This window comes from Ictidomys tridecemlineatus, chromosome 5 (assembly GCF_052094955.1).
Source record: "Ictidomys tridecemlineatus isolate mIctTri1 chromosome 5, mIctTri1.hap1, whole genome shotgun sequence".
Classification (NCBI taxonomy): Eukaryota; Metazoa; Chordata; class Mammalia; order Rodentia; family Sciuridae; genus Ictidomys; species Ictidomys tridecemlineatus.
In genome coordinates this window covers 180,010,382-180,031,017 of record NC_135481.1, presented here as the reverse complement: position 1 = coordinate 180,031,017, position 20,636 = coordinate 180,010,382, and the positions used below count along the sequence as shown (strand labels likewise).

At 38.7% G+C, this 20,636-nt stretch overlaps 1 protein-coding gene across 2 annotated transcripts in view; it reads left to right on the top strand.

The window, feature by feature from the left end:
- Positions 1 to 2,771: 2,771 nt before the first annotated feature.
- The window catches only part of Rbl1 (RB transcriptional corepressor like 1), a 57,293-nt gene continuing 39,428 nt past the window's right edge, over positions 2,772 to 20,636 (top strand). Inside the window, exons 1-2 of one of the 2 annotated variants that reach the window (XM_078051747.1) lie at positions 2,772 to 3,130; positions 7,600 to 7,733. In XM_078051747.1, coding sequence (XP_077907873.1) covers positions 2,975 to 3,130; positions 7,600 to 7,733 — 290 coding nt within the window. In that variant the 5' untranslated portion in view covers positions 2,772 to 2,974. The remainder of the gene's footprint in view (positions 3,131 to 7,599; positions 7,734 to 20,636) is intronic. The other variant, XM_078051748.1, reaches the window with a different exon arrangement.

The window sequence follows — 20,636 nt, the reverse complement described above, 5'->3', positions numbered from 1 at the left end:
ACCTGTGTTAAAACCTACTGCCTTGAGGACAATACCCAAGTTTTAGCGGGGCACCCTGTCCCGTTTTCCTCTCCAGTGACTCCTTCCTTCCCTTATCCAAGCACCAAGGGGCATTTTGTAATTTTTCAAACACACCATGATAAGTACCCAGTGTCAACCATGTGCCTGGCCCTAATCTAAACTCCAGAATAGTCAAGGCAAATGGAAGGTCCTTCACTCACTTAACTCATTTTAGTAGGAAGAGCCAGTCAATAAACAAGATAATTCCAGATAGGGAGAAGGTGCTCTGGAGAAATGAAATGGGTGTTGCAAGGGAAGGGTCAGCTATTTTGGTTGCAGTACTCCTGGATGGCCTGAGGAGGTGATATTTAGTTAGACTTGAATGATGAGGGCAAGCCAGACAAAGATCTGGCAAAGAGCATGGGCACACAGTTTGGTCAGTATGTGAGAAAGGCCTTGAAGCAAGAACTAGGTTGGCAGATTGACCTTTTTTTTTAGGTTAAAAACAAAATTGTGAGTATGAACCTCATATATGCCTAGGCCCAGAGTGGGAGTGAGGAGAGGGGTTGCACTAGATGAGGTGGGGCCAGATCACATGAGCCTTATAGGCATTGGAAAAGAGTCTGAATATTAATGAGAGGGATTAAAGGATTCTGAGTGAAGGAATGATTGGCTCTGATTAATCTTTTAAAAACACATTTGTGGCTTCAGGCCAATGCTCAGGTCATTCCTACACCTGAAACTTATTAATTGTATTAGTTCCCAGGATCCAGGCAGCTGAGAAAGAGCCCCTTTCCTCCCCCAGCTTCCACTTGATGGTTAACACATTGTTCCCAGATGTGGAACACCTGTAAAAACTTAAATTGAGCAAATATGCCGCTTATGCTAACTTCAAATTATGTTTCTAGAGGTCTACTCTCTCAAGACAAGTGTAGGTGAATCAGTGTGGAAGGTTTGAAAAGCATTTTTTTAATTCATTATGAAAATTATATAAACTTCACTGAGAAAGTTACTTCTATTAAATGTTTAACAGAACAAAGTATTATAAGAAACATATAAGAAATGCATTCATGAAAATCTTTTCTAGAACTTGGTTTGTCTTTTTTGTTGAGTGGCGGGGGTACCGGGGATTGAACTCAGGGGCACTCAATCACTAAGCCACATCCCCTATTTTGTATTGTAGAGACAGTGTCTGAGTTGCTTAGCGCCTTGTGGTTGCTAAGGCTGGCTTTGAATTTGCAATCCTCCCGCCTCAGCCTCCCAAGCCTAGATAGGTTTTCATTTTATTTCAAGGAATACACTGCGTTTCCAATTATCCATGGTAGAAAATAGCTGTCCTCTAAGTAGAATACTGGGACAATGTATAACTGCATGGTAATGTGTAGTGCACTGCCTGGACCATGATGTCAAAACGACCCAAGATGTGAGAAACCCATAAAATAGTGTCAAAAATGTAATGCAGGGGCTGGGGATGTAGCTCAAGCGGTAGCACGCTCACCTGGCATGCGTGCCAGCGGGGTTCGACCTTCAGCACCACATACAAACAAAGATGTTGTGTCCGCCAATAACTAAAAAATAAATATTAAAAAAATTCTCTCTCTCTCTCTCTCTCTCTCTCTCTCTCTTTAAAAAAAATGTAATGCAAACCTTTGAAGTGTTTTGATCCTTCTACCAAAAATAACTGTTGAGCAGGTCATGAAAATCACTTCTTTGTATAATTATGTAAGATGTGCCCAATGACTTATTTATAGGGCAAGCATATACATGTAAAAAGATACCATATTGTCCCAGTGCCCTACTTACGGGACCATCTGTATTTTTGTTCTTATATACACCACAGATTACGATTGTGATTTCCAACCTATTTTAATGTTCCTGTGTCCTTGAAATATTTGCAACTCAAAATTTGGCACTTAAGAAGTTGGGTTATGGGTTGGGGATGTGGCTCAAGCAGTAGCGCGCTTGCCTGGCATGCGTGCGGCCCAGGTTCGATCCTCAGCACCACATACCAACAAAGTTGTTGTGTCCGCCGAGAACTAAAAAATAAATATTAAAAATTCTCTCTCTCTCTCCCCTCTCTCACTCTCTCTTTAAAAAAAAAAAAAAAGAAGTTGGGTTGGCGAGGTGTCCCCTAATATCCTTGTCTTGCCATTCATTCCATACATTCAACGGTCCATTCTCGGTGCTGGGGACCTTGGGGAGACGCTGACAAGGCACTACCGCGTCAAGGGGTAATTCTTTTTTCCTTTGGAACGGATTAAACACAGGCACCGACTACATCCCCAGACCTGTTTGTTTTTTGAGAGAGGTTCTCGTTAAATTGCTGAAGCTGGCCTCCAACTTGGATCCTCTTTTCTCAGCCTCCCAGGTCGCTGGGTGGTATCACTGGCGAGCGTCGCGGTGCCCAGCAAGGGAACACTTTCTGCTGCTTCCGCCCCCATCCCTAACTTAAGGGGTAAGGTTCAGTCAGGATAGGTTTGACGCTCGGGGCAGTGACAAACCCAGGGCCCAGAAGCTGGCGGGGATAGAGACGACGTTTCACCGGGAAGACGTGAGCCACCTCCAACAGGCAGCTAACCCTGTCCTGCCTAAAATCAAAGCGCCCCAGGCCAGGGCGGTGCCCCAGACTCTTGCGTGGGACCGACTACAACTCCCAGCGGGCCCCGCGCGAGGCGCGGATCCCTCCGCTCTCGCTCCCTCGCCCCTCCCGGTGGATTCCCGCGCCCGCCCAGGGCCAAAGCCAGGTCTTCTCAGGGTCCGAGGTCCGTCTTCTTATCACGTTTCCGGAGGAGGGCGCCTGGCTGCTCTGAAGGAGCAACGGACTTTTTTCGAGGTGATAAGCGGAGGCAGACTGCTAAGGGACGCAGCTCTGAATGGACGATTTTCGCGCGCTTTGTCGCGGGTGGTTGTGGGTAGTGAGCCCGGGAGGGAGAAAGGAGCTGGGGGCCGGGCGCGCCCCGCAGGGCTCGCGGGGATGTTCGAGGAGGAGCCCCAGGCCGACGGGGCCGCGGTGGTCGCCGCGGCCGGGGAGGCGCTGCAGGCCCTGTGCCAGGAGCTGAACCTGGACGAGGGGAGCGCGGCCGAAGCCCTGGACGACTTCACCGCCATCCGAGGCAACTACAGCCTAGAGGTGAGCGGTGGCAGGTGGGCGCCCCGACCCTCGCCAGGCCCCACCCCCGCCCCGCCCCTACCCCCCGCCGGTGGGGTGGCGGGAGTTCCCCACCCCGGGGGTCGCAGATCGGCTCCGCGGCGAGGAGCGGCGCGGGAGGGTGGTGCAGCTCGGCCAGCCCTCCCATTTTGTTTTGAGGCGGGAAACTGAAGCCCAGAGAAGCTGCGGCTTGTCAGAGGTCCCGCGCCACTCGGGGTCCCCGGACTCCGGGTTTGCAGGCCGGACTCCCTGCGCCCTACCAAGAGCCAGGGGTCGTGGCACTGCCGTTGAGTCGACACAGCAAACGTGTTGCAAAAGCTAAAATGACAGCGTGCCCAGTTCGCTTCCAATTTGTCACCTCGGTTCTTTTCGAACATGCTCATTGATTCCTGTTCCGCAGTAGAGGGAAGGGGAGCCCCGAGAGGCTAAGCTGCGTGCCCAGGGTCACGCGGTTGGCGACGGACCCGCACTCGGAGGCCGAGCCATTCAGACTCCCAGCCTCCTGCCTCACAGGGTGCGGGCCTGGGCCGCCGATGGTACCCCGGCGCTGAGGAGCAGTTGCTGTTGCCGGAATGCACGCAGAGCTGTCCCCACTCCTCCGTCGGAGCCTCAGCCTGGTGCTTAGCATAGTGCCTCTGAGTAAAGCAACTGCTGTCGATGTTAGGTTTCCCCAACATTCTTGTATCTCGTCTTGCCAGCAGCCTGACAATGTGGCAGGGCAGGGAGTATTATACCTGTTTTCCAGTTGGTAATATTGAGGCTCAGAAGATTGTTACCCAGGGTCGTTCTATATAGAAACCCAGAAAAGCATAAGCTAAGTACAGAGAGAATTGTACAGTGGGCCTCCATCGTCGTCGTCGGATCAGCAGATAAAAATATTGGGGGAAAATTTTGCATCTGTCTTAAGCATGGTCAGACTTTTGTCATTCTATTAACAATACAGTATGAATATTTATATAACATTTACATTTTATTACATATTGTAAATAATCTACAGATGATTTTAAAGTCTACAGGAGGCTGATCATAGGTTATATACAAACACTGTGCCATTTTATATCTGGGACTTAAGCATCCCCAAATTTTGGCATTCTTTGGAACCAATTCCTCCAAAGGGAATTACCGAGGCAAGGCTGTGTTTCAGCATATTGCTCCAATGGCCTCATGTTCAAAGGCTTTCATGAGCCAAGAGGGTTGGACTTACACACAGGATGTTCCTCTGACTCAACACTCAGTGAAATAACTGGGTCCAAAAGCATAGAGTTGGAAATATAGAGTTGACTATGTGTGTGACTGTGTATGAGGGGAAAACTACCTGTGAGAGACTCCTATCTCCAGGGTATTACTTATTAGATTGGAAAAAGTACAGTGACCTGCATCTGAGTGGCATGATTGCAAAACTGAGGGAAGAATAAGAAAATAAAGGTAATTATGAATTAATGGAGTCTCAGTTGAAAACATTGGTTTTTTGAAAGCCTGAGAAAGCATTTGTGACAACCCAGGGCTTCATTTGATCTCTCATTGAATAAGCATTTATTGAGTGCACACTATGGCCAAAGGAACTCAACTAGACATCAGCTTCAGATTCTGAATGTGACAAACTCATTCTCATTTGTGTAGTTCTGCATGCGTTTGACTTTTCCTGGAACCTTTCTCCTTATCCATAACCCCAGGGGGAGGTTGAAAATTTAAATTTCTGGTTAGGTAGAATTGATCAATATGCCTCAAATGTTTGCTTTGGAAAACCTAGATGTGTGAGTTGAGAGTTTGCAAGTGTTTATTCTACCCAGTGTTTAATTTTTCATCCTTTTTTTTTCCTTTCAGTTTTTGATGAAAGACACTTGGAATAGATATTTTCATATCTCTCTACTGCTTTCTAAGAACTCTCTCCCCAGTCCCTATCCCTTTTTAGTTTACCCAACAATCCTCTTCCATTTTGAACCTCACTTCCCATTTTTGGTGATTTATACTTAGCAATTTTAAATCTTCTATGAAACCTTCCCTGATCTCCAGTCAAAGCCAGCTACTACACTATATTTTTTTCACAACACTTTATCTTCCATGCTGCTTCTGTACTGTATCACCAATTGTAGATGATAGTTTCTGTCACTCTTTTTAGCTGTAGACTTGGAATTCTCCAAGTTCAAACACCATCTTTGTATTTCTAAGTTCTAGGGTCAAGGGCTAGAAACTAGAATAAACAATACAGTTAATTTTTTTATTTTTTTAGGAAAAATCGAAATAATTCCCATACTATTTTCTCTACCTTACTAGAGATTTCATATAGTAACCTGTATCCAAAAGCTCTGTAATAGGGTATTATTCCCAAACAATTCATCAATTCAAGGATAAATTTACCTGGCTTATCAGTTCTTTGAGCAAATAAAACCCCTCTGAGGATTGTGGTAGAATAAAATGGGAACTTTAGCAGTTTTAAGAACTGACAGGCTGTGGTTTTTATAGCAGCTCTTCTTACTGACATTTATTCATTGAGGCTTACAGCAGCTAACATTACCTAGAACAGATAATGCAAAAGCAGGAAACAATGTAGCTGGGACAGAACATTCCCCCTTTAGGCTTAGTGCAGTAAAAGTCCCTAGGTTATTGACAAACTTGTACCCTTATAAGGAATGTAGAATGCACCCTCCAATAGAATTGCACCAACTCTGTTGCCTTGATGGACCCAAAACTTTGCATTGTGCTTGCTATCGGCTCAGATTTTGGGAATTATATCACTGGGCTCTGGAGCCACTAATAATGTGTTGCTTGCAGCTCTTAATGTCTTGATCTTCATTTTCCACTACATGTTAGAAATACTGGGTTTTAGCTTTATTGATGTCCACCCATTTCTATCTATCCCCTTTAGGTTATTGTGACAAATTTTTTTTTATCAATCTTTTAATTTTTCTAGAGTCTCTTAAATGGGATTTGTAGAACAACGAATAAGAGCAATATCATGTGCTAAGAGATTATTATCTGTGATTTTACTTGCGTGTGTGGGTTTGTGTTTGTGTTGGGGGGCCACTGGCACTTGGGGTTAAACCCAGGGCCTTTTGCATGGTATGCAAGCACTGAGCTACACCCCCCTCCCCATCTCTCTCTCTTGCTCTTTTTTTTTTAAGTTGCTGATGGACCTTTATTTTATCAATTTATTTATATGCAGTGCTGGGAATCAAACCCAGTGCCTCACACATGCTAGGCAAGTGCTCTACCACTGAGCCACAACCCAGCACCGCCCCCCCCATCTCTTTTTAAATATTTTTTTATTTTTAGACAGGGTCATGCTAAATTGCTGGAGTCCTCAAATTTGTGATTCTTCTGCCTCAGACTTGTGAATACCTTGGATTATAGTCATGTGCTACTGCACCTAGTTTGTAATTCTTTTTTTGGGGGGGGGATGCGGGGGATTGAACTCAGGGACACTTGACCACTGAGCCACATCTCCAGCCCTGTTTTGAATTTTATTTAGAAACAGAGTCTCATTGAATTGCTTAGCACCTTGCTTTTGCTGAGGCTGCCTTTGAATTCCCAATCCTCCTGCCTCAGCCTCCCAGGCTGCTGGGATTTCAGGAGTAGTCCACTACACCCAGCTGTAATTCTTTTCTTTTTTTTTTTTTTTAACATTTTATTTTTTAGTTGTAGTTGGACACAGTAACTTTATTTTTAGTTATTTTTATGTGGCACTGAGGTTCAAACCAAGGGCCTTGCACGTGCTAGGCGAGCACACTACTGCTGAGCCACAACCCCAGCCCAGCCAGCTATGATTCTTAATCCTTAAATGTCACCTATATTTTTACAGTAAAATCATAAAATGAGTCAAGCTTGGAGATATTTCAAGTCTAAAGCAGAAAATTAAGTGTTGAATTTTCAGGTATCACCTTTTTTGTAGCTTTGTAAATTGAGATATCAAGACGGAAAGACGTACTATTTTAAAGATAATGTGTTTGGAGGTAAATAATGCCCCTAACTTTTCCCTTACAAAAATGACAGTCTCCTTATATTGCACAATATGGGTATTAATTTTTTATCTGTGACTCACCAACATCCTACTCTTTCTTTTCTCTCTAAATCTGGTTTTAAAAATATATAAAGCTAAAATGATAGAAAGGAACTCCATCATCACAAATACCATGAGTGGTATTTTAAAATTGAGAAAGTTAATTCTGAGAAATTTAATTTAAAAGAACTCTCTATAATACTAGATTGGAGAGAAGAGATCTATTTTGAAATTAGTACTGATTTAGCATGGTATAGTAGTTAAAACACAGGACTAAGGAAGGAGTTTTATATTCATTAGGGTGACTTAGTTTGATGGGCAGATATCTTCATTTCTTTGGCCTTCTATCTATAGAAGAGGATTTAGACCAGGTAATTAATTCTAAGATCTCTTCTGGTTCTGAAACTCTAGCATTTTAACATATCCAGTTTGCTATTTGTCTTTTGCCTGCCAGGGAGAAGTTATGCATTGGTTGGCATGTTCATTATATGTTGCGTGCCGCAAAAGCATTATTCCCACAGTTGGGAAGGGTATAATGGAAGGAAACTGTGTTTCACTTACCAGAATACTACGTTCAGCTAAATTAAGGTAAGGCATTTTGATTTTTTAAGTGTTGTTTTGTAAGTCCTAAATTTAACTTTAGAACTTAATTTCTTTATTTTAAGTCATTTGATTTCATCAGTTCTAACTTTGTTATTGCATAGATATTCTTTCCCAAGTCTCAGATTCTTCCTCTCTTTAAATTCTAACTTTTTCAACCAAGGACTTCTGTGCTAAATTGTTTTTAGGTATAATTTTTCTTTTTTTTTAATATATTTTTTTAATTGTAGATGGACACAATATCTTTATTTGTTTATTTTTATATGGTGCTGGGGATCAAACCCAGGGTCTCACTCATGCAAGGCAAGTGCTCTACCACTGAGCTACAGCCCCAGCCCTAGGTATAATTTTTCAATTAATTTAAAAAATATATTTTTATTAGTTGTTGATGGACCTTTATTTTATTTATTTATGTGTGGTGCTGAGCAAGTGCTCTACCACTGAGTCACAATCCCAGCCAGTCTATTAATTTTTTTTTACTTGTAAATAATTTTAAGCTTATACAAAAGTTGCAAAAATAAGAAAAATACAAAGAATACCCATATACCCTTGACCCAGTTTTACCTGTCATTAACATTTTACCTTGTTTGCTTTTTCATTTGATCTTTCTCTCTATTTAAATATATAGTTCTTTCTCCTTTAAATAATATCTTTTTTCTCAACCATTTCACAGTAAGTAGCACACATTATATATCCCTTTACTTCTAAATGCTTCAATGGTATTTCTTAGTAAACTATGGAATAATTATCAACATCAAGAAAGTTAACACTTAAAAAAAAGAAAGTGAACACTAACATTCATTTTATCCAATATGCCATCTCTATTCTGGCTTTTCTCATTATCTGATAATATTCTTTATAGAATTTGGTTTTTTTGACATAGTGTCCAATCTAAGATCTAATATTGCATTCACTTTCATGTCTACTTATTCCCCTTTAGTCAGGAACAGTTCCACACCCTTTGTCTTTTATGACACTGACATTTTGAGGAATAAAATCTACAACCCTTTTTTGTTTGTTTATTTTGTTTTGTTTTGTTTTGCTGAAGATCAAACCTAGGGCTTTGCACATGTTAGACAAACTTTCTACCTCTGAGCCACATCCCTTGTTCTCTTCTCTCTCTTTGATAGATTGTTCCTCATTTGGATTTATCTGATGTTTTCTTATGATTACATGCAAATTATACATTCCAAGATTGAATACTACACAAGCAATTTTATGTCTTCAGGATATCACATCTTTTGGAATGCACATATCCATTTGCCTTTCGTTAGTGTTGTTAATTTTGGTCATCTGGTCAATGTGTTATCCTGTTTTTTTACTGTAATTAGTAATTGCTGTAGGTCTTAGCTATATCTTACTTGTTCTTGTGCCAACCACATAGTTCTATTTGCCTTGACAGGAAACAGAAATGGAGTGATTCAGATTTAGATAAGCGCTAATTTCTGTTCCTGTTTGGTTTTTGTTGGTTGGTTGGTTTTTGGTTTTTGTTTGTTTGGGCTTTTTTTTTTTTTTTTTTCCTTTTTTTTGACCTGGTACAAAACTATTTGAGATTATTATCTGTCTGTTCTCTCTACACTCCAGGGTAGAAGAGAGGCAAACCTTAAAGCCCTGTCCAGGGATGGCAAGTTGGTTTTAGTTCATGCTAAATTAAAACAAACAAAGAAAATCTCCGAATAGTTTTGGTTCTAGCAATGAAAAATTTAAAAGTCAAGATGATTTTTTAAAAAGTTTTAATAGATGCCAATTTTTTCATTGATGATAAAAATAAAATGAAGATTGTTAAGATTGTTAACATCCACAGCCCATTTGTACCAGGATATTGGGATAGGTTGCTTTGAGACCAAAGAAAATACCCAGAGACAGCATATGAGGCATAAAACTTTATGGAGAAATACATACAGGGAAGGTCCAGTGGTGGTAGACTAAATAGATAGTACCTCGTCCCTCACAGCATTTTGTCCAGAAGCAGCCCGCTGCATGAGTACTTACATGAATCCTTTCCACAGTGCCCTCAGTTCTGCCCCAGTTGCCACTGAGAGAGTGATTTTATATTATTAGGCTGCAGAATTAGTGACATCATCTACATTAGCTTGCTTATAAGATCAGCATTGCAAGGTGCAACTGTTTTGGAGAATTTGTAAAAAAGCAACTTTCTATAGATAACATTAGCATGCCCCAGATTCCAGTGTGTACGAGAGAAAGCCAGTATTCTTCAGGATAATATGGATTTGGACATTCCAGTCCAGGCTTGCTCTCATTGTTCTCCTAACTTGGCTAGATTTGGGGGAATAAAAAGCGGGGCATTCAGGATCGTAGTGTTTTACTATTTCTAAGAATGATACAATAGGGTCAAGGTAGCTTTTTAAGTTGAACAAAACCTGTCAGTTGTAGTAGAAAACAATATGATCTTTTTCTGTCTGTGTTTCTCATCACTGACCATATAATTTTTAAAATCTTTGTAATAATAGATTATTGGGGAAACTGAGCAAAAAGAATTATAACTTTAAAAAATTTAGAGCAACACATGCTCAGAAAAATTCCAATAATAAAATGAGTTCTGGAGATGGATAATGTGATGGTTATATGTACTTAATGCCACTATTATGTATATTTTTCCATAAACACATAAAAACAATTTTTAAAGTTTTAAATAGTCTGGGGATATAATTTAGTGTCATACTAAAAAAAAAAAGTGCTAAAAAAGGCCTAGGTAATCCTCAGCACTACAGGAGGAGAAAAAAAATAATACAGAAGACTTTAAAGTAAAAAGAACTCTTTCTTTTTCCATTCTCCAGAATTAACCACCAAAGCCACTTTTCTTTTATGTACAAAAAGCAAAAAAAAAAAAAAAAAAAACCAACAAATTTTAGTAGATGTTGTTTAGTTGTTTTAGATATAAATGATTCATACAACATGTATTGTTCTGAAGTTTTTACTTTATATTTTTGAAGTCTTTATGAAGAAACCCGTTTTTTTTAAGATGTAGAATTGATATTTTCAAATTTAATTCCAAAAAGTTTAAAAATTTTTTGTTTTGCATTTCTGGGGTTCGAACCCATTGTTGCTCTTAGTATCTGGACTACTGAGCTGTATTACTAGCCCCTTTTTTTTTCTTTAATATTTTTTAGCTGTTGATGTACCTTTATTTTTTACTTATTTATATGTGGTGCTGAGGATTAAACTCAGTGACTCACACATGCCAGGCAGGTGCTCTGCCACTGAGCCACAATCCCAGCCCCCCAGCCCTTATTTTTTATTTTGAGTCAGGATCTCACTAAGTTGTCCAGACTGGCCTTATACTTGCTATGCTCCTGCCTTATCCTCCCAAGTAGCAGGAATTACTGGCATGTAAAAAAGTGGCCAGCTAAAAAAGTGTCATATTCTTAATACCAAAGTGCAGTTGATAACAGCAACATGTTCATTCAGACAAAAAGTAATCAAGAGTAATGCTATTTGTTCATTAATAATTTGAGCTTTTTCCTTTGAGTCAGGATCTCACTATATTGCACAGGCTAGTCTTGAACTCCGTACCTCAAGTAATCACCTGCAGTCAGCCTCCTGTATAAGCACATGCCACTGCAGCTGGCCAAAATTTCAACTACGAATATACTTTTTACATGATTATGTAAATTTTTATAGCTATAGGAAAATACTCACCAAGTATTGTTAACAATTCATACTGGAAAATAATAAATGAGTATACATTATAGATACATATATGCCCAAACAGCAAATTTCTACTGAGTACTTTACCAATGTTCCAGGCATTTATTATTTGCTGTGTTTTGCATGTTTTTATTCATTTAATCCTCTCAGTAATCTCATAAAATAAGTCACATTTTACAGATGAGAAAATTGAGTCACCAAGAAGTTAAATTGCTTCTTAGAAATAGTATGCCTACTAGCTGGGCCCATGGTGATACATGCCTATAATCCCAGTGATCCTGGAGGTTTAGGCAAGAGGATCACAAGTTCAGGGCTAGCCTCAATAACGTAGGGAAGCCCTAAACAACTTAGTGAGACTAGTCTCAAAATAAAAAATGGAAAGGACTGGGAATGTGGCTCAGTGGTTAAGCTCCCCTGTGTTCAATCCCTGGTACAAAAAAGAAGGAAAAAAAGAAATATCTACTAACTGGCATAGCCTCCAAATTTATTCTATATTACATGTGTCTATACACAGATACTTATTAGTATGTTTCTCTTTTAAACTATGTTTAATTAGCTTCAGTTTGGAAAAAAAAAAAAAGAAAACTTAACACCAAAGCAAATTCTACCACTGTAACTTAGTGGCAGAGCGCTTGCTCGCAGGTATGAGCCCTGGGTTCGATCCTCAACACCACATAAAAATAAATATTGTGTCCATCTACAACTAAAAATATATTTTAAAAAAAAGTATTGGGCTAAGGATGTAACTCAATAGTAGAGCGCATATATTGCATGCTCAAGACCCTGGGTTCAATCCCCAGCACTGGAAAGAAAAAAGTATCATATAAAAACTCATTTGTGGGTCTGGGGATATAACTCAGTTGGTAGAGTGCTTGCCTCGCATGCATAACGCCCTGGGTTCAATCTCCAGCACCACAAAAAATAAAATAAAATAAAACACATTTGCTGCCAGGGAAGTGCGAGTGCCTGTAATCTCAGTGGCTTGGGATGCTGAGGCAGGAGGGTCATGAGTTCAAAGCCAGCCTTAGCGAAAGCGAGGCGATAAGCAACTCAGTGAGACCCTGTCTCTAAATAAAATACAAAATAGGGCTGGGGGTGTGGCTCAGTGGTCGAGTGCCCTGAGTTCAATCCCTAGTACCCCCACAAAAAGACAACAACAACAAAAAACTTCATTTGCCATTAAGTATTACATTAAAAAGCAGTATCTGTTGTGCAATATGAATTTTTATTTCACCTTAATAAAGAAGTTTTGTTTTATTTCATTTTTGTAGTTGAAGGAATTTATCCACATTGTTCACAAGTTTTTTTTTAGTAACATGATTTAAATCAAGATGACTTTTATTCATTTTTTTCATATTATAAAACTGGAATGAAAATTAGTTCATCAGAAATTTTTTTATACATTCTAATTGTAACATTCATAATATTAATTTTTATAATTTCCTTTTTTAACTTTTGAATTCCTATTAAATTCAGTAGTGTGCCACTGTTGGAACATATGTCACATATTTACTGTCTAATCAACCTAACTTCTCTGTCTATGGATTTGTCTATTCTGGATATTACATATGAATGGAATCATATAATATGTGGCATTTGTGTTGGCTTCTTTTACTTAGCATAATATTTTCAAGGTTTATCCATGTTGTAGAGATAGCAGTACTCCATTCTTTTTTATGACTGAATAATATTTCATTACATGGATGTAGCACATCTTGTTTGTCTATTTTATCAATGAATGGAAGTTTGGGTTAGTTCCACCTTTTGACTTTTTTTTTTTAATTTTTTTTACTTGTCAATAGACCTTTATTTATTTATATGCGGAGCTGAGAATCAAACCCAGTGCCTCACACATGCTACCATTGAGCTACAACCCCGGCCCCACACCTTTGACTTTTATGACTAGTGCTGCTTCAAACATCTGTGTACAACTTTCTCTGTGGATATATGTTTTCATTTCTTTTGTGTGTGTATATGTAGAAGTGAAATTGCTGGATCTTAAGCTGACTGTATGTTTAATCTTCTGAGAAACTGTCAGGCTGTTTTCCAAAGTGACCATACCAAACTACATTGCCACCAGCAGTATGTGAGAGTTCAACTTTCTCCACATCCTTCCCAATACTTCTTATTATCTCTCTTTTTTATTCTGGTTATGCTAATAGATGTGAAGCAGTATCTCACTGCAGTTTTGATTTGAATTTTCCTGATAGCTGATGGTGTGGGGCATCTTATGCCCTTATTGGAGTAGTATACTTTTTGTTACAGAATCTCAGTGAGTAGAATTGTTTTCAAAACTGTGAAGCTACTTTGCTTAGTTTTGTTTTACAAATTGCAATCAGGCTTAGAAAAGGGACCAAGAACAAAAGGAGGCTGGCTGCACAGCCAAAAGTATATCACAGAATACATTTATCAAACACAGCTTGTATGACCAGCAGTGCTGTCCCTGTACCTTGCTGCTGTTCTTTCTCCTACTCAATGAATATTGCTATTGATTCTACTGTAGGAATTTACACTTCCTCATTTCTCTGCACCACCAAGATTCAAAATCTCAAGCAGATGTATCTGATAAAGAATTCCAAGTTATATGTGTCATCCTAACTTCCAGTGAAACTAACCCTAGAGAAAGATAAGACTCAAAAGTGGGAATTTTTTTCCCTTCTCTTTCCTGATTGCTCTGGGTAGAGTGTCAAGAACTACATTGAATATGAATTGTGAGAGTGAACTCCTTTTAACCCTGATTTTAGAGGAATTGCTTTCAATTTTGTCCATTCAGGATGATGTTGCCTTTGGGTTTGTCATACATAGGCCAAATAACATTGAAGTGAGTTCTTTCTATCCCTAGTTTGTTCAGTGTTTTTAACATGAATGGGTACTGGGTTTTGTCGAAGGCTTTTTCTGCATCTGTTGAGGTGATCATGTGATTCTTGTCCCTGATTCTAATTACATGGAGAATTACATTTATTGATTCATTTAAGTTGAACCAACCTTGCAAACTTGGGGTGAAACCCACTTGATCATGGTATATAATAATAAGTGTTTTTTTTTATTTTTTTTCTAGTTCTCGGCGGACACAACATCTTTGTTGGTATGTGGTGCTGGGGATCGAACCCGGGCCGCACGCATGCCAGGCGAGTGCGCTACCGCTTGAGCCACATCCCCAGCCCCCTAATAAGTGTTTTTGCATACACATCCTAATGATAAGGATTTTTGCATCTATTTTCATTGGAGATATTTGTGTACAGTTTTTTTTTTTTTTCCCTTGATGTTTCTGTCTGATTTTGGTATTGGAGCAATACTGGCTTCACAGAATGTGTTTAGAAATGTTCCCTTCTTTTATTTCATGGAATAATTTGAGGAAGATTGGCATTAGTTGCCAGGCATGGTGGTATATACCTGTAATACCAGCAGCTGGGAGGCTGAGACCAGAGGATTGCAAGTTCAAAGCCCATCTCAGCAACTTAACAAGGCCCTAAGCAACTTAGTGAGACTCTCTCTACATAAAATATAAATAAGGGCTTTATATTTTATATATGGCTCAGTGATAAAGCCCCTCTGGGTTCAATCCCCAATACCCCCCACCTCTAATGGCATTAGTTTTTCCTTTAAAGAACTTGGCTGAGAATCCATCTGGTCCAGGGCTTTTCTTTGTTGGAAGCCTTGTGATTGTTGCTTCGATCTCATTGCTTGATGTTGGTCTGTTTGTGCTTCCTATATCTTCTTGGTTCTGTTTGGGTAGTTCATTTGTGTCTAGAAATTTATCAATATCTTCTAGATTTTCAAGTTTATTGAAGTATAAATTTTCAAAATAGTTCCCAATGGTCCTCTGGATTTCAGAAATGTTTGTAGTGATATCTCTAATTTTTCTGATTTGGGTTTTCTCTCTCTTTCCTTTGGTTAGTTTTGGTGATGGTTTATCAGTCTTATTTTTTTTCAAAGAACCAATTCTTTGTATTCCTTCTTTTTTTTTTTTTTAATTCTCAGTTTCAATTTTGGCTCTGATCTTATTTCCCGTCTTTTACTGATTTTGGAATTAATTTGTTCTTTTTTCCTAGGGTCTTTTAATGTGACATTAGATTATTTGAGATCGTTCAGATTTTTGTTGTTCTTCTTCTTCAACGCTATTAATTTTGTTCTTATAACTGCCTTCATACAGCTCCAGACATTTTGATATGTTGTATTTCCGTTCTTATTTGTTTTTAAGAACTTTTTAATTTCTCCCATGACCCATTCTTTGTTCAAAAGTATATTATTATGGACTGGGGATATAGCTCAGTTGGTATAGTGCTTGCCTTGAATGCTTAAGGCCCTATGTTCATTCCTCAGCACCACACACAAAAAATATATATATAATATTAAAGCCCCCCATCTTAAAGAGGGTTTGTTTTTTATCTTGTTATTGATTCCTAATTTCTTTCTATTATGATCTGTTAGGAAGCAAGGAATTATCTGTTTGTTTTTGTATTTGCTAAGACTTGCTTTGTGTCCTAAAATATGGTCTACTTTAGAGAAGATTCCATGTATACCTGAGAAGAAAGTGAATTGGGTTGTTGATGAAATATTCTGTAGATGTCTGTTGGGTACATTTGATAAAGAAGTAGGATATAAGATTAACATAAATATCAATAGTGAGCTTTCTGCCCATGGATGCCACTGAAAAAACATTATTAAAGTCTCTCTTCCTACTGCCGTCATGTCTAAAAGAGTCCCCCAAAGAGCCTGAATAGCTGTGGAAGCTATTCATCAGAAGGCTAAGCTTTGAAACCAAACTGATGAAGCCATTTTGAGCAATGGGGAACACTCATGGACTGTTCGGTAATGAGACCCAAACACCAAGTGCTCCAGGGGCTTTGAGTTTGTTATTTATGCCACCGTGGAGGAAGTGGGTGCAGCTAGGAATGCAAGACCACACGAGGAGGATGGAAGTGTTTTGGAACCAAAAGGAGCTGTCTCAGGAGAAGATTCTCAAAGACCAGGGACCACTTAACTGTGAAAAAAGATCTTTGTTGGTAACATTAAAAAAGATGCTGAAGAATATCACCTACAAGATTATTTTGAACAATATGGGAAAATTGAAATTACTGAAATCATGACTGAACCAGGCAGTGGAAAGAAGGGGGACTTTGCTTTTGTAACTTTTGAAGACCATGACTGTAGATAAGATTGTCATTCACAAATACTATACTGTGAATGGCCACAACTGTGAACTGAGGAAAGCCCTGTCAAAGCAAGAGATGGCTGGGGCTTCATCTAGCCAAAGAGGTCAAGTGGTTCTGGAAACTTTGGTGGTGGTCATGAAGGTGGTTTTAGTGGAAATGACAATTTTGGTAGTGGAGGAAACTTTAGTGGTCATAGTGGCTTTGGTGACAGCCGTGGTGGTGTTGGTGGATATGGTGGCAGCAGGGAAGACTACAATGGATTTAGTAATGACGGAAGCAGTTTTGGAGGTGATAGAAGCTCTGATGATTTGGGCAATTACAATAATCAGCCATCAAATTTTGGACCCATGAAGGGTGGAAACTTTGGAGGCAGAAGGTTTTAATACTGCCAGGAAACAAAGCTTAGTAGGAGAGGAGAGCCAGAGAAGCTACAAGTTACAACAGATTTATGAACTCAGCACAGTGGTGGCAGGTCCCAGATGCTACAAAGAAGGGATAGTTTAGACAATACTCATATGAGTGTGGGTAAAAAACCTCAAGGACTGTATTTGTGATTAATTGTATAAAATGTTATTTTAGTTTTGTTCTGTGGAAAGGGTAAAGCATTCCAACAAAGTACTTTAATGGAGACTTTTTTTTTTTTTTTGCACCCATGCTGTTAATTGCTAAATGTAATAGTCTGATCATGATGCTGAATAATGTGTCTTTTAAAAAACGTGCTGAGGGCTGGGGATGTGGCTCAAGCAGTAGTGCACTCGCCTGGCATGCATGCGGCCCGGGTTCAATCCTCAGCAACACATACAAACAAAGATGTTGTGTCCGCCAAAAACTTGAAAATAAATATTAAAATTCTCTCTCTCTCTCTCTCTCTCTTAAAAAAAAAAATTTAAAATGTGCTGAGTAAAGTTAGTCTCTGAAGCCACCTTGGTAAAACTTCCCCAACAGTTTGAAGTTAGAATTCATTTAGGACTATTCCAGGTTAAGAAATCTTGGTGTAGGCAGTTTCTCTTCAGACCCTTCTCCTGTCCACTCTGTGGTCTGATCCAGTTCCACCCAAGGGTGAGTCTCAAATAAAGCCTCATTTATCAGTCTTTTTAAATCTACCTCCTTTGGTCACCACCCGCCTTGCCTGATCTCACAACCCCTTTTTAAATAAACCCTGCTTCATAAAAAAAGAAGAAACCTTGGTGTAGTAGTTGTGACCTTCTGAAGGTCACCATTGAAAGGGTCATCCAAGCACAGTCATGGAATTATTTGGTTATAAAAATGATTGTTGGCACATCCTTGGCAATATCTAAATTGAATAATAGTACCAGGTAAATCATAGATGGGAATAAAGCTTGTGTATCATCATGTGTAATCAATAATGATTTAATTCTCTTGAGAAAAAAATATCAATAGTTTTCTAAACATCAGTAATAAATCTGCTAGGAAATCTGGAAAACTTTTTCATCCACAATAACTTACAAAACAACAAAACTTGGGAATAATTCTAGTTAAGGAGGTGAAAGACTTCTCTCTTTTTCCCCTACATTTTTTATTGGTGCATTATAGTTGTACAAACTGATGGGATTTGTTGTGACATATTTGTACATGCACACAATAAACACTTCTATGATGAAAACTATAGAACACTGAAGAATGAAATTTGAAGAAGACCTTAGAAGATGAAATACCCTCCTTTCATGTTCTTGAATAGACAAAATTAATAATTGTTAAATTGACTATATGACCAAAAATGATGTACAGATTCAGTGCAATCTCCATCAAAATACTAATGAAATTCTCCACAGAACTAGAAAAAAAGTTCCTAAAATTCATATAGAAGAATAAAAGACCAAGAATAGCCAAAACAATACTGAGCAAGAAGAATGATGCTGGAGGCATCACAATGCCTGATCTCAGATTATACTAGAGCCATAGTAACAAAACAACATGGTGGTGGCATCAAAACAGACATTAGACCAGTGGAATAGATGACAAAGACAAACCCACATAGGTACAATTATCTGATACTCTGACAAAGTTACCAAAATATACACTGAAGAAAGGATAGCCTTTTTAACAAATGGTGGATATCCAAATGTAGAAGAATGAAATTAGATTCCCATCTCTCACCCTGCACAAAAGTCAACTCAAAGTGGATCAAAGACCTAATAGTTAGACCAGACTTTCCAACTGCTAGAAGAAAATATAGGGTCAACACTCCCATCATATAGGTGCAGGCACCAACTTCCTTAACGAGACCTCTAAAATTCAAGAAATAAAATCAAGAATCAATAAGTAGGATGCCATCAAACTAAAAAGCTTCTGTGCAGCAAAAGAAATAAGAACATGAAAAGAGAGCCTACAGAATGGGAGAAAGTCTTCACTAGCTACTCCTCTAACAGGAGATTAATGTCTAGAATATACAAAGAATCAAAACTTAACACCCCCAAAACCCAAATAACATAATTCATAACTAAACAGACATTTCTCCAGAAATACAAATAAGTGGGAAAAATGATTGACCTTTTTAGCATTTGGAAAATGCAAATCAAAACTACTTTGAGGGGCAGGGGTTGTGGTTCAGTGGTAGAGCGCTTGCCTAGCATGCGTGAGGCATTGGATTCAATTCTCAGCACCACATATAAATAAATGAATAAAACAAAGGTCCATCCACAACTATAAAATTTAAAAAAAACTACATTGAGATTTCATCTCACTCCAGTTAGAATGGCAGTCATCAAGAATACAAAAAATAGTCAGGTGCAATGATGCACGCCTGTAATCCCAGCATCTCAGGAGGCTGAGGTAGGAGGATCACGAGTTCAAAGCTAACCTCAGCAAAAGTGAGGCACTAAAAGACTCAGTGAGATCCTGTCTCTAAAATACAAAATAGGGCTGGGATGTGGCTCAGTGTTTGAGCTCTGAGTTCAATCCCTGTTACCAAATAATAATAATAATAAATGCTGGTGAGACTGTATGTAAAAAAATATGCTTATACATTGTTGGTGGGACTGAAAATTAGTACAAGCACTTTGGAAAGCAATATGGGTAATTTCTCAAAAGCTAAGAATAGAACCATCATCTGACCCATCTACCCTACTTCTTGGTATTTATCCAAAAGAAATAAAATCAAAATACTGGAGTGATACAGACATATCAATCTTTAAGGCAGTGCTGCTTAAGATAACCAAGTTTTGGAACCCATCCAAGTGTCCGTCAGCAGATGAATGGATAGAGAAAATATATATGCACACAATGGAGTTTTACTCAGCCATAAAGAAGTATGGAATTATGACATTTGCTGATAAATGGACAGAACTGAAGTATATTATGCTAAGTGAAATAAATCAGACACAGAAAGTCAAAGGTGGAATGTTTTCTCTTGTAAATGGAAAGTAGAGTGAAATAAGGAAAAAGAGGGGCAGGGAGATCCCATGAAAATAGAAGAGATCAGTGGAGTAGAGAAAGGGGTTGACGAGGAGGCAGGAGGAACAGAGGAATAACTACAGAGTAAAATTGACCAAATTTTCCTGTGTACATATATGAGTGTACCACGGTGAATTCCACCTTTATCTATAAAGCACCAACTTAAAAAACAATAAATAAGTAAATAGAAGGAAGACGAGTAGAGGAATAGGAACAAGGGGAGAGAAAGTGGAGTTCTAGGGATTGACATGGAGCAAATTATGTATGAATGCATATATGAAACCCACTGTTATATGTAACTATAATGCACTAATACAAACTTTTTTTTTAAATGGGAAATTTCTCGAAGAAAAGTACTTCACATGCTGAGTATACCTTCCCCTCATTCCACTCACTCATTAGTCTATAGGGACTAATTTGTGAGCCAAAAAAAGTTTAGTAATTTGACGAATTATTTTGTTATTGGTAAGAATCTTTCAGATCTCAGATTTTAGCAATGTACAGAGTTTGAATATCTGTGGCCAATTAGCTGTTGATATCTTCCATTAGATTTTTTAAATTACAAGTATTATTCTATATATAATGCTAGACACTCAAATGAGCTGACACTAAACATTTTCAAACTAAGATTACACTAACATAGGGATTGTAC